Source organism: Rattus rattus, chromosome 18 (genome assembly GCF_011064425.1).
Source record: "Rattus rattus isolate New Zealand chromosome 18, Rrattus_CSIRO_v1, whole genome shotgun sequence".
NCBI classification, from domain to species: domain Eukaryota; kingdom Metazoa; phylum Chordata; class Mammalia; order Rodentia; family Muridae; genus Rattus; species Rattus rattus.
This window is the reverse complement of record NC_046171.1, coordinates 30,024,945-30,039,740: the sequence shown is the minus strand read 5'-3', so window position 1 is coordinate 30,039,740 and position 14,796 is coordinate 30,024,945. Positions and strand designations below refer to the sequence as shown.

At 39.8% G+C, this 14,796-nt stretch overlaps 1 protein-coding gene across 2 annotated transcripts in view; it reads right to left on the bottom strand.

The window, feature by feature from the left end:
• The window catches only part of Slc35f1 (solute carrier family 35 member F1), a 384,770-nt gene that overhangs the window by 26,660 nt on the left and 343,314 nt on the right, over window positions 1-14,796 (bottom strand). For both annotated transcript variants that reach the window (XM_032888242.1, XM_032888243.1), the window contains exons 4-6: window positions 11,519-11,678; window positions 2,073-2,229; window positions 47-99 (exon numbers count right to left, since the gene is read on the bottom strand). In XM_032888242.1, the coding sequence (XP_032744133.1) occupies window positions 47-99; window positions 2,073-2,229; window positions 11,519-11,678 (370 nt within the window). The remainder of the gene's footprint in view (window positions 1-46; window positions 100-2,072; window positions 2,230-11,518; window positions 11,679-14,796) is intronic.

The following is a 14,796-nucleotide window of genomic DNA, read 5'->3' as shown; positions in this document are numbered from 1 at the left end:
CCAACCAAATAAACAAACAACCCATCTTAAATGAGCAAATCCTTACCTATTTGCCAATCCCATGGTACCTTTAACAGCTCCTTGTGTTCCATGATGGCTCTGTTGAGTCAAAGGAAATGGACAAGACAATCACACAGGTTGGTTCTTTTTTTTCCTGTCATTTACCATATTTACACAACCATTAAAGCAACCAATTGAACTTCAAAAATGAATTTGTCCCCTTCAGGGGCAGCCCATGGTTTCTCCCTGAAAGGATAGAAAGGTGTGGTCAGCAGCAGTCAGGGTCTGGGAGAATTTAAACCTCATTGTTCTCAACCAAACAGGCTTTTAGGGTTTAGTTCCTTTTTGTTCACTTGTGCTTTGGGGAAGCAAACTATAAGGTTCAGAAAACTCCATGCGTCCAGGTTTGATCAGTTTGCTCACTAAACATTCAATAGAGCAGTGCCTCTCAGAGTTATGCAGGCATTTGCGTCTCATAGGCATTTGGAGAGTGTGTCAAACAACTGCCTCTGGGGCCTCTTCCCTAGACCTTCAGATTCAGTAAGACTTGGAGGTCTCAGGGAAGCACATCGCTGATGAGCATGGAGCCATGGCAGGGTTGCTGGTCCAAGGACTGAACTCTGAGAATCGCTCTGTGGAGGCAGAATAGAAGGTGCGGTTGGCACCATTTTAACTACTCTGCAAGCAAGGGCTTGGGTCCAGTGTACACTCGATATATCTCATTTACAACACAAAACTATTTTTGCAGGAGTGCATCCCATAGAGCTCCATTAGGTATAATAAAGTAAGACCAAGCAAAGAGCAATGAATCTCTGGGTATCTATTCTGGACCCAATAACAATAATAATGCATAAAACGAACCATCTATCTATCTATAACATGTTGGTGATGGATGACTGAGCTAAAAAGTCCTTTACGGTGCCATTACACTTTCATAATGAACCTCTAATAAATCTCCAGCTTCCCCACTTCGATGTCTTGCCTGCTAGAGAGTCACACCAATATTTCAGGACACTTAGATTTTGAGAAATGTGCTGAAAACATCCTATATTCAAAATGTGATATCAGGTGATACCAAAGTATTTTCCTCAAGTAATTTCTGACAACAAACCTATACATTTGCAAAGCGTTTGTTTTGTGGAAAGGAATTGCATGGAATAACTATTGCTTACTTGGTGAAATTAGACCTCACTCTTCACATGACTTAGCCGTGCTCTTTACTAGTAGAAATTATGCTTTATCTACAGCGGATTCTGAGGGTCTAGATAATGCATCAAGAAAGAACTTCTGCTCCAATTTTGGAAATATTGAAAATCTGGTTCACTTCTCTTTTTGGCATTAAGTGAATCTCAGTTTTGTATGTCCCTACATTTTTAAAGAGAATACCAAATTCTGATGGTTGAATTTGAAATTCTTGTAAACACATAGGCAATAAAGAGCACCTATAAAAGGGCAATTTAAAAAAATGGTTTCATTTTATTTCAGGTATGGCTATTTGTCTGCATGTACAGCTGGGCACCACATGTATGCCTTGTAGTCAAGAGGCCAGAAGAGGGCATCAGATCCCCTAGGACTAGAGTCGTGGAGGATCGTGAGCTTACAAATGGGTGCTGAGTCTTGAACACTGGTTCTCTGGAAGAGCATAGGGTTTAAACTGATGAGCCATCTCTCTAGTAAAACTCTAATTTTAAAGTAGAAATTTCTTAGCGGCTGTCACTAATAAACACACATACCCTATTAGAAGTATATCAAAAGTGTATCAACTCCCAACATTTGTCCTTGCTTATAACATATTTATAATTGATACCCCACTCCCTGGGAATGTATATACTTTTAATTATCTCCTGAAAATCATCATCCAAACCTGTGAAATGTTTTATAATAATTTATAATATACTTATTTAGTTTGGAAGTAATTTATCAATAAGGATATAGTTGGTAGATTTAATGAGATCTTCGTGTGGGAGTTTGGTGATAGCTTTTCTGCCTTGGTTTTTACACTCTAAGGCTAAGACCTGTAAAAATAAAGCACACTTCTTACAGCTGTTGTGTTCTTTGTTATTCTTACTCACAACTGAATTCCACTGAAAAATGCACCAAAGAGACCAATCATTCCCAGGAACTCCACCCGGCTCAGAGTTCGGATGATGGATTCTTCCCAGACGTTTGAGATCCCGTACAGTGTGGCTCCTCCTAAGACCAGAAGGTCCCCTACCAGCTTATTTTCCCCTAGGAAACAAAGAAAACACATGAAGCCTCAGAAGAATCTGGCACCAGAAAAACGAGTTTCTTTTTTCTATTTTCTCAACACTTTCATAAGATGACTAGCAATTTCCAACCAAAATAATGTAAAGATTTTTAAAATATGTGTTTTTAGATATGCTGGAATATAAAAAAGCTACCTATCTTCATAAAACTGGAATTTAGATTCTGGTAGAGTGGAAGAAATCACACCTGTGATGAACTACAGAGTCTCCCTTGTATTTTATTTTCTTTATCTTAAATTGTTATTATTGCAAGAATAAAATAGTACATAGGAAATATTTAGCATATGTGACACTACTTGCTCATAAATGATGTTTTGAAAAGGCATTAGCTTCATTCCATCTGAATAACTATCTGTGTCTATGAGTTGGACATTTTTCATTCTGGGCTGCTCCCCGTTTCTAATCAACCCTTTCATAATTGGCTTTCAAGGATTAGTTTTCTCTATTATATTTTTAACAAGCAGAAACATTTTTAGATAAACATTTTCTACATGTGTTATTAGAAGAAGAGCCAAGTTTATTGAGTTGTCACTAATTCAAGAACCAGTGTTACACTGTGGAGTATTAGAAATCTGCTAGGTCCCTTAATGAAAATGAACTGATTCTTTCAAACACATTGGAGATTTAAATAGTGGACCAACTATCTTGTTTTTATGGGACTCAATTTTGACTTTAAAATCTCAAATCGGATCAATCCACCATCCTGGGCAATCTAGGAAGGTCATTTACTCTAACTGTTTTAAAAAGACTTTCATATAAAAAGATGCAATTATGGAAAAACAAGAACAGTGTGGAATAGGAAAATATTGCAAAGATTTTACATCTGAGTGACATAGTTTACCATGAATTTTTAAGGATGAAACATGAGAATTTTTTCAATGTTAAGTTAAAATGAGATAACTGATGGGAAGGTGCCTTGCAGTGGGGAGCGGTCAACAAAAATGTCGCTTTTATTTGATTGTGTTGAGTTGTCTGGCTCTGTAAAAGTATTTTCTTTTCCTCAAAACAAATATAAAATTATAACTAATAATAAATTGTTAACATCATCACAAATGAACTAAGAGATGCAATTAGTATAAAGGGGTTACTTTTAGAAGAAGCAATATATTTTAGAATAGAGCATGATTTTCATTTTTTTTATTCATTTTACTGCTACCATTCTTTCTTTATATCTACAAGTCAGAAAAGTAGAGGCCATCGGGGAGGATCTCTGGGTCTCTACTGAATGTTTACACGCTCCAACATTCCTAACATTCCCAGTGTCTACTGGGTATCTTCTGCCAGTCACATCAGCAGGAACAAGGATGGTTTTTCAGAGAGCCCTCTGAGGCAGACGGGACCTAAGTGACAGAAGAGCCTCTAGCTATTAGGCTCGCTGTTTGTACTTCCCAACTTGACAAAAAATATACTTTTGTAGAGTTTAACGGTGTAGAAAGTTCTTATGGTGGGTGACTGGCTGTACCCATGATAGGAACTTCATGGGTGTCAAAGTGAGGCCTCCCATGCCAGAGGCTTGGGTACCTTCCTGTGACCAGTGTCTGCAGTAGGCAAATAAGATGGGGAGTTTTGTCATCAGCATTCACTCCGGTCCTTCATTCTGAAACTGGACCTATTTTTTAATGTGATGCCTGATATCTGAGTTCCTTCACCCAGATTTAAATGAAGGAGGAATTCCTGGTTAGCAGAGGAAGAAAGATGGTAGAAAAAAAATAGGACAACTAATTACAATGAGGTCAAATTAATTGTAAATGGGTTAAAATCAATGTATTTGGGGATAGAATTGTCAGAATCTTAAGTTAAGCAGAAACAGGATCTAAATAACATAATAAAAAACAAAGTCAGATATTCTCTTTCCCTTTGAAAAGCTCCCAATACGATAATAAGGATTTATCTGAGTCAAATAATTCATTAAAGATCTTGTGAATACCCAAAGTATTTCCGAAAAGCCAGGTGATCTTGGCATTTGAACTCACTGTGCTATAAAAGTAGAAAATAGTGGGATAATTTTAGTAATAAGACACACACATTGTAAAATTATATTGCTCACAGAACCAGTGTGTTTTTAAAAACATGATAGTTGAGCTTTCTGCCCAATTCAATATTTTATAGCAATAAAGTATGTGCAGTCAATGAGTCCTTGAGTTTTGTATTGGGCAGGTCTTGAAGCATCCATCCACACTCTTGTGCACCATTTTAGTAACACAGAGCATGCTCTATATTGACAAGATTTATTTCTGTTATTACTGCGGATTTGCATGTCACAGAAGGCAATGCCATAAGTCTCATGAAGGTCCATGGGGACAGCATCAGGATACTTCACCATGGTTTAGCCATATCTTCATTTCAATCATAAGTGATCACTTACTTAACAAATCACTCACAACTGGATTTGTTGACCTTTCTTTCCTTTCTTTTTTATTGGATATTTTATGTCTTTACATTTCAAATGTTATCCCCTTTCCAGGTTTCCACCTCTCTCATCTCCCCTTCCCCTACTTCTGTGAGTGTAGAACCCTCCCACCCACCCACTCCCACCTCACCACCCTGGCAGTCCCCTACACTGGGTATTGATCCTTCACAGGACCAAGTGTCCCGTGCCCAACGTCTCGCCAGTAAGAACTACGCGCGTCAACAGGATTCTTCTGCGAACAAGCCTTTACTGTACAGCTCTCTTGAACAGGGACAGGGGACCACGAGCGGCAAAGTCGCTCGCCTTATATACACAACAGTATGCTAATAATCCTTCAGGGATTGGTGGGGCACGGGTCACCCCACTATCACCCCACTACTTGTCCTTTAGGGATTGGCGGAGAACGAATCACCTCACCAGCATGGTACCGCCCCCTCATTAGCATATTACTGGCCAACTGACACCAGGTGCAAAACCTGCGCATGCGCAGTACCGTTGTTCACCACTGGAGGGCGCCCTACAACCAAGGACTTCTCCTATTGATGCCAGACAATTCCATCTTCTGCCTACATATGTGGCATGGGTTCCTCCATGTGTATTCTTTGGATGGTGGTTTAGTCCATGGGAGCTCTAGGGGGTCTGGCTGGTGGATATTTTTGTTCTTCCTACGGTGTTGCAAACCCCTTCAACTCCTTCAGTCCTTTCTCTAACTCCTCCATTGGGGTCTCATGTTCAGTCTGACAGTAGCTGCAAGCATCTTTGTCTGTATTAGTAAGGCTCTGGCAGAGCCTTTTAGGAGACATCTATATCAGGCCCCTGTCAGCAAGCACTTCTTGGCATCAGCAATAGTGACTGGGTTTGGTGGCTCCATATGGAATGGATTCCCAGGTGGGGCAGTAATGGATTGCCTTCCCTTTAGTGGAGCAGAGGCTCCACTCTTTGTCCCTGTATTTCCTTTAGATAGGAGAAATTCTGGGTTAAAATTTTGAGAAGGGTGGGTGGCCTCATCCCTCAACCTGGGGCCTTGCCTAACATCTGGATATGATCTCTACAGGTTCTCTCTCCATTTTGTTGAGCATTTCAGCTAATCTCATCTCTGGGTCCTGGGAGCCTCTTGCTTTCCTGGCATCCAGGACTTGCTCATGTCTACCCACTAGTTCCCCATTCCCCATTGCTACAAATCTCTGTTCAAATTCCTGACCCTCTGTATATAAAACCTTGTCTCCTCTCATACTTGATCCCACCAATTTTTTCCCCTTTCCCTCCTTTCTTCCTCCCAAACCTCTACCTTCCATGAGTATTTTGTTCCCCCTTCCAAAAATGAGTGAAGCATCCACATTTTGGTCTTCCTTCTTTGTAAGCTTCATATGGTCTGTGAATTATATCTTGGGTATTTCTAGCTTTGGGGCTAATATTAACTTATCAGGGAGTGCATACCATGTATGTTCTTTTGTGACTGGGTTACTTCACTCAGGATGGTATTTTCTAGTTCCATCCATTTGCCTGTGAAATTCATGAAGTCATTGTTTAATAACTGAGTAGTATTTCATTGTGTAATGTACCACATTTTCTGTATCCATTCCTCTTTTGAAGGACATCTGGGTTCTTTCCAGCCTCTGGCTATTATAAATAAGGCTGCTATGAACATAGTGGAGCATGTGTCTTTGTTGTATATTGGAGCATCTTTTGGGTATATGCCCAGGAGTGGTATAGCTAGGTCCTGAGGTGGTACTACGTCCAATTTTCTGAGGAACTGCCAGACTGATTTTCAGAGTGGTTGTACCAGTCTGCAGTCCCACCAACAATGGAGGAGTGTTCCTCTTTCTCCACATTCTCCACAGCTTTTGCTGTCACCTGAGTTTTTGATCCTAGCCATTCTGATTGTTGTGAGGTAGAATCTCAGAGTTGTTTTGTCTCGAATTTCCCTAATGACTACGGATGTTGAACATTTCTTTAGGTGATTCTCAGCCATTCTATATTCCTTAGCCGAGAATTCTTTGTTTAGTCCTGTACTCTATTTTTTAATACAGTGATTAGGTTCTCTAGAGTCTAACTTCTTGAGTTCCTTTTATTTATTAAACATTAGTCCTTTATTAGATATAGAATTGGTAGAGATCTTTTCCCAATATGTTGGTTGCCATTTTTGTCCTATTGGCCATGTCCTTTGCCTTACAGAAGCTTTGCAATTTTATGAGGTCCCATTTGTTGATCTTGGAGTGTAAACCATTGGTATTCTTTTCAGGAAATTTTCCCCAGTGCCCATGTGTTTGAAGCTCTTCCTCACTTTCTCTTTTATTCTTTTCATTGTATCTGGTTTTATGTAGAGGTTCTTCATTCACTTGGACTTTGCTTTGTACAAAGAGATAAGAATGGATTGGTTTGCATTCTATTCCACTGATCTACCTGCCTGTCTCTGCACCAATACCATACAGTTTTTTTCCCTATTGCTCTGTAATACAGATTAAGGTCAGGGATGGTGATTCCCCTGAAGTTCTTTTATTGTTGAGAATAGTTTTCAGTCTCCTGGGATTTTGTTATTCCAAATGAATTTGCAAATTGCTCTTTCTAACTGTGAAGAATTGAATAGGAATTTTGATGGGGATTGCATAGAATCTGTAAATTGCTTTCAGCAAATTGGCCATTTTTACTATATTACTCTTGCCAAACCATGAGCATGGGAGATCTTTCCACATTCTGAGATCTTCTTTGATATTTTTCTTCAGATATTTGAAGGTCTTGTCATATGGATCCAGATATTTAACCTGCTTGGTTAGTGTCACACTGAAGTATTTTACATTAAATAATATTATTGTGATTATTGTGAAGGATGTCATTTCCTTAATTTCTTTCTCAGTCCATTTATCCTTTGAGTAGAGGAAGGCCACTAATTTGTTTGTTTAGACATGCTGCTAAAGTTGTTTATCAGCTGTAGAAGTTCTCTGGTGGAACTTTTGGGGTCGCTTAAGTATACTATCATATCATCTGCAAATTGTAATATTTTGACTTCTTCCTTTATAATTTGTATCCCTTTGCTATCCTTTTGTTGTCTGATTGCTCTGGCTAGAACTTCAAGTACTATATTGAATAGGTAGGGAGAGAGTGGGCAGCCTTGTCTAGTCCCTGATTGAGTGGGATTGCTTCAAGTTTCTCTCCATTTAGTTTGATGTTGGCTACTGGTTTGCTGTATATTGCTTTTACTATGTTTAGGTATGGGCCTTGAATCCCTGATCTTTCTAAGACTTTTACCAGGAAGGAGTGTTGAATTTTGTCAAATGCTTCCTCAGCATCTAATGAGATGATCATGTGGTTTTTATCTTTGAGTTTGTTTACATAGTGGATTATGTTGATGGATTTCTGTGAGAATGGTGTGTTGAAGTCTTTCACTATTATTATGTGTGCTGCAATGTGTGCTTTGGGCTTCAGTAAAGTTTCTTTTATGAATTTGGGTGCCTTTCCTTTTTGAGCATAGGTATTCAGAATTGAGATTTCATCTTGGTGGGTTTTTCCTTTCGTGAGTATGAAGTGTCCTACCTTACCTTTTTTTTTTTTTTTTGATAACTTTTGGTTGAAAGTCTATTTAATTCGATATTAGATAGGCTATTCCACCTTGTTTCTTGGGACCATTTGTTTGGAAAATGTTTTTCCCAGCCTTTTACTCTGAGGAAATGTCTGTCTTTGTCAGTGAAGTGTGTTTCCTGTATGTAGCAAAATGCTAGGTCCTTCTGTATCCAGTTTGTTAGTCTATGTCTTTTTATTGGCGAATTAAGTCCATTGATGTTGAGTGATATTAGGGACCAATGATTGTTGTTCCCTACTATTTTGGTGTTAGAAGTGGAATTATGTTTATGTGGCTATCTTTTCTTGGGTTTGTTGCAAAAAGATTGATTTCTTGCTTTTTCTGGTATATAGTTTCCCTCCATGTGTTGAGGTTTTCCATCTATTATCCTTTTATGGCTGGATTTGTGGAAATATATTGTGTAAATTTGGTTTTGTCAAGGAATATCTTGGTTTCTCCATCTATGTTAATTGAGAGTTTTGCTGGATATAGTAGCCTGGGCTGGCACTTGTGTTCTCTTAGTGTCTGTATGACATCTGCTCAGGATCTCCTAGATTTCACAGTCTCTGGTAAGAAGTCTGGTATAATTCTGATAGGTCTGCCTTTATATGTTACTTGACCTTTTTCCCTTACTGCTTTTAATATTCTTTCTTTGTTTTGTGCATTTGGTGTTTTGACTATTATGTGATGGGAAGAATTTCTATTCTAGTCCAATCTATTTGGAGTTCTGTAGGCTTCTAGTATGTCTATGGACATCTTTCTTTAGGTTGGGGAAGTTTTCTTCTCTAATTTTTTGAAAATATTTACTAGCCTTTTAAGTTGTGAATCTTCACTCTCTTCTCTACCTATTATCCTTGGGTTTGATCTTCTCATTGTATCCTGGATTTCCTGGATGTTTGGGGTTAGGGGTTTTTTGCATTTTGCATTTTCTTTGACTATTGTGTCAATGTTTTCTATGGTATCTTCTGCCCCTGAGATTCTTTGTTCTATCTCTTGTATTCTGTTGGTGATGCTTGCAGCTATGACTCCTGATGTCTTTCCTAGGTTTTCTTCCTCCAGGCTTGTCTCCCTTAGTGATTTCTTCATTGTTTCTATTTCAATCTTTAGATTCTGGATGATTTAGTTCAATTCCTTCACCTGTTTGGTTATATTTTCCTGTAATTCTGTAAGGAATTTGTGTTTCCTCTTTAAGAGCGTCTATCTGTTTCCCTGTGTTGTCCTATATTTCTTTAAGGGAGTTATTCATGTCCTTCTTAAAGTCCTCTATCATAATCATGAGATGCGATTTTAAAGCCCAATCTTGCTTTTCTGGTGTGTTGGGGTCTCCAGGATTTGCTGTGGTGGGAGAACTGGGTTCTGATGATGCCAAATGGCCTTGGTTTTCATTGCTTAGGTTCTTGTCCTTGCCTCTTGACATCTGGTTATCTCTGGTGTTAGTTGGTCTTGCTGTCTCTCACTGGAGTTTGTCACTCTTCTTGGTCTGTGAGCCTGTGATTTTAGGAGTGAGAGCACTCCTGGAAGACCAGCTCTCTACAGGTGATATTTGGAGTTCTATGGGAAGTCCTTAGCTCTAGGCACAGAAGGAGACCTGAAGGATCCTATCCCCAGCTGTTCTATGGTCCCTATGCCCTGTGTGCTTAAGTTGAGAGCACTCCTGTGAGACCAGCTCTCTCTGGGCAGAATTTGTTTACGGAGGACTGTGGGAAAGCCTTAGCTCTAGGAGCAGATGGATACCAGAATTTGTTGTCCTTTTCTTAACTAGTACTATTTTCCTACCACTTTAGAACCAGAAAACATTTTTCACAAGATTATTGTCAATAATCTCATACATCAATTCAAATTTAACTAATTATTTAGTGTCAAAACACTTCGACTTACTGGAAGGCTATCTTGATTGACTGTGGAATGAGTTGATATCCAGTATGGACAGCTAGAGTAAATAGCCAAAGCTTTTTTTAACTAAAGATAGCTATTTCTGTTTCATCTGTGTTTCTAGAGTGCCCAGAAAGCTTAGACATTGTATCAGACAGAATATTATCTGATGAGTTCTGAAGAAACTATCAAGAACACTAACTATGTGTATAAAACACATGGTTAGACCTTTAATACATTATCAATAGGTCCCAGAACAGGTGTTTCCCAAGGGAACATTGGGGAGATGGTGGGTGTATATTTCCAACCCATCTGCTGAGGTTGGTCTTCATAACATCTCAATTACAGGTCCAGGAGACTGAGGATATTTCTCTTTTATTCTGTGTTGCAGACAGTTTTAACTGTTAGCAATGTAGAAGGAAGAAAACTTGCCTGGAAGGTCAGGAGCCCAGAATGTCCTCCCACCACATGTCTGTGACTTTGAATAATTCACTTGGCTTTACCAAGGCTTGATGTTCCCTCATTTCAATTATAAAGGAAGTTGAGGATGGTTCTTTTTTTGCTATAAACAACTAAGATGTAACATAAAGGACATCATTTCAGGGACTTCGTACAGCCTTGCTCATAAAGCAAATCATCCCAATTCTGAGAAAGAGCGATTCCAAGACCTTTAGAAAGTGAGTACTTTATACTCTACTTTTGATGCTGGCAAAAGAGTTTGTGTGCCTGACATTTTTTTCCTCTTCTGAAACTCTTTCTGTAGCACACAAATGGAAACCTTTTAGGAAGGTCCTTCCAGAAGCCACTGGAATCAGAGTTCCCCCTGAAGAGTCACGGGAATTGGCTGAGTGAATCACAAAGTTCTGTCTGAGATGTCTCCAAGCTGTGATCAATGTAACAACTCTTCACATTAAGACAGATAACCATGCATACAAACAAAAAACATGCATGGGATGGCCAGTAGCTCCTGGAACACAGCACATTCTACTCTGGTCTGCTGACTCTAAGCACCCATTCTCTGTTCTGTAAACCAACCTTCACCCAGTAGGTTGAAGATTTTGCCTTTCTCTGCCTTGGCAGAGTTGGGGCTGGGTAAGAAGGGAAGTCTTTGTGGCTCAGGTGCTGATTAACTCACCCACTCTAAGTTTGAAAACTGTTCCAGGCCATCAGCTCTGACCTTCAAAACTCCCCTCCACATAGATGGTGACCTTAGTTTTAACAATTTACATCTTATATTCGTCCAAGGCATATGTACCAGGGCCTTCTCTGTGCTATTACTTTGGATGTGGAGGGAAAACATGAACAGGACTCTGCCACAGGAAGAACCACGTTCATGGAACAAGCACTCACTTCAGGTCTCCCTTTGGTACCACTCATAGAGCTCCGTGACTTGGTGACCACTCCAAGACTCACCTGCTCCCTGGTGCCTTCCCACAAGCACATCTGCTCCCACCATGCAGCCCATGCCCAGGATGCAGACCACGATGCCGATGAAATGCACAGCCTTGTACCGGATCAGCAGGAAGAACCAGGAGAGCAAAATCACCACTGGGATCACAAAACAGTCCAGGAGCTATTGGGAGCATCAAAAGAAACCATAGTGAGAGTCAGGGGAAACAGCATACAAGAAAAGGTTGAGCTCTGTCAGAAAGCTCTTCCCTGGAGACTACTCATTCAGAGCCAGCACAGAGGTGGTTAAAGCTCCCTCAGACACAAGGCAGCTTTGTTCCTCATTTATTCATTAACATCTCTTAAAATTGAAGGAAAGGACAATGACAAATGGATAAGATTGGATGGGGGTGAAGATTCCCCTGTCCTCTTCTGTGTCCAGCCAGCTCTGTGGCCCATCTTCCTCAGAACCTTGACAATGTTCTTGAGGACACTTGGGGCATGGGAAAATACTTTGAGCCATTTTACATGGATCCAACACTTTAGGGGTAGATATGGAAATGAAAGGTGAGGCCACAAGTTTTTTTACAAAATGATTGGCAAATTAATAGAACTTAGAAAATGTTCTTACTTTTTCTTGGGCAACTATCTCCCTTGTAATACTGAAAATTATTTAATCCCATAATTGTTGTTTCTCTTTTAATATCAATGAACATATTAGTGCAAAAATAGTGTGATTCCACCTGACATGAATCCCTGAGAGCTGGTACCCTTGGTGAGGTGGAGAGACAACATGGCAACAGGAGAGGAATCCTATGCAGAGCCCCAGAGCCCCTGCTTTATGGCATTGGGCAATCACACACCCAGGAGAACTCTGTGTCCTATTAGAAAAAACAACAACACTCTCAGGCCTCCCTGGCCATCAGTAGAAAGCTCTGATAGTAGTTACTGAACAAGGACACACAGATTTCTAAGGATCTGAAGCATCAAAACTCAGCCTCTGAGAAAGGTTTAGTTATTTACATGGTATTTCCAAATGTCAGACTAGTCAATTGGCAGTATAAGGAGCACTCAGAATCCTCAACATCCCCAAAGACATTTGTGATGTGGACAGATCCTCATGCATCTCTCTATGTTGGACTGCTCTCCTGCCAAATAACAACATCAGTCAGAGTACCCAATCGTCTTCCGGGTGGTTATAAGCTGACAGAGCTACAGTGTGGAAGGACCATATGAATGTCACACAAAGAGCATTGTGAGAACTGGGGACTGATCTCAGGGAGCACAGCACTCCTGAAGGGGATCTATACAAGCAGCAGCAGTTGGTGGTATTGTTCTGAGAAGCCCATAGTTGTTGCCTGCATGGTTAAATTAACAATGTAAGTTAATGACCTATCTGATGTAATTATATGCACAATGTTAGATTTTACAACTGGCTTCAGATGCCATGTAATGAAATTTTAGTTTGCCAATGAAAATTGTCCACTGCACACAATAGAATCACTGTTTCATTTTGCAAATTAAAACTGATTGGATTAAGTTGAAATATTTCACTATTTGCCATTCAGTTGGGATGGCATCTGGCTGAAAGGAATCTTCCCACAGAGCTGAAGGCCCCCATTCATGAATCATTGAGGGCAGACTAGTATATCATCCAGGCTTTGAGCAGGGCCCAAGTGAGCCTTTTTGCCTCTCAGCATTTACTGGAAACACCAGAGCTTGGTGAGCCCTGGAGCCTGCAGCACCATGGTGTGGGTATGAGACCCCTCATTTGTAAGTATCAAGTGGAACCAAGGAAGAAAAGTGTTTAAAAAGAAGAGAAAGGAAATAAAAGTGTCATCAAGCTGGGGTTCACATGATGCTTGTTCGAGAGAAGCTTGGTGTTTAGCACAGAGTTGGGGCTCAGTAATGGTCCTTGGACTATGGACACACCTCTGACTTCCAGAAGGGACATTAGAGCATTTGGAGTTCAGGTTCAATTCTTGATTTTGCAAGAATGCCCCTTATCTCTGAAGAAAGTTACCATTCATACCCTTGCCCTTCAAGCATTCCTACACATTTATCAACACCATTTCAGGGTAGCATTTCCCCAGGGTAGAAGCACCAGGATCCAGTTTTGAAAGTTGGACACTCGCAAGATAAATGCCAAGAGCGTGATACACTGAAGGTCTAACAGTGGTATCAAGAGTAGATATGAATCTCGATGCTTCCAAACAGTGTTTTAGTAGAAATCAATGGACCTCTATTGAGCTCTACAGCTGAGGCCTGGCCGTGGTGTCTGTCACTACAGATAAGGAGCTTTTTGGCAGCTACAGTTTGTAAATCAATTATTAGTTGTTAGTGATATTTTTCCCTCTCCAGCATATTGTCTTAGTGAAGACTTTGCTCAGATCATAATAAAACAGACAGACATTATAAGAGCTGTCCAGTCCTGGGACTGTTAAGTAAGGAAATGTGAGCAAGCTCGCCTCTAATTCTGTCACCAAACAGCTTATATGAATTATCTTTCAAAAGTAATACTCTTCATAGTCTTTGCATATTTTGGAGGAATTTGTGTTCATTGCAATTACTGCTCACTCCAAAAGCATGGAGAGTTGCGGGTAACAAGATCAAACTTGCTTTAGCTTAAACGGAGCCAGATTTAAAACAAAGTCCTTAAGGATGGGAAGGCTCATTCCTTGGTTTCAAAGGCCAATGAATGCTTCGGCATTTTTAAATGTGAAAGCAAGGTCTAAAGGAACATGATTTAAAATTGTTAGCAGCATGAATAAATGCAAAGAGAGACAAAGATCTTTGACCAAAACAATTATTCCAATAAGAAATGTGAAAATATGAGTTCAGTAGAAAAATAGATCTTCCCCCATAAGACTTTCAACATAATGGTCTTCCCTTCATGCAGAACTGGCTCTCATATCCTTCTCAGAAATAACCTGTAATAAAGGATTTTTGTTTTTCTGTTTCGTTTTTTATTTATTTTGAGTCCATAAATCTTAGCTCCTTGCAGGGAAAAGGAATTAGCTGTCTTTAAACCTATTTCTCCATTCAAGAAGATATAAAAATCACATTTTATGACCATGCTACACTCTGAAAAAAAAATCAAGGAATATAAAAAGTATTTTGGAACTGGGCGTGATGCAAAAGTCTATATCAGAGCACTCAGGAGATAGAAGCAGAGGTAGGTGTCATGAGTTCTGGGCTAGCCTTAGCAGGAAGACCTTTCTCAGAAGACAACACAAAGAAGAACAAAACCTAAAATACTACAAAATTTGTGCACTGTTCTTGGACTTACATAGCAGCTTCCT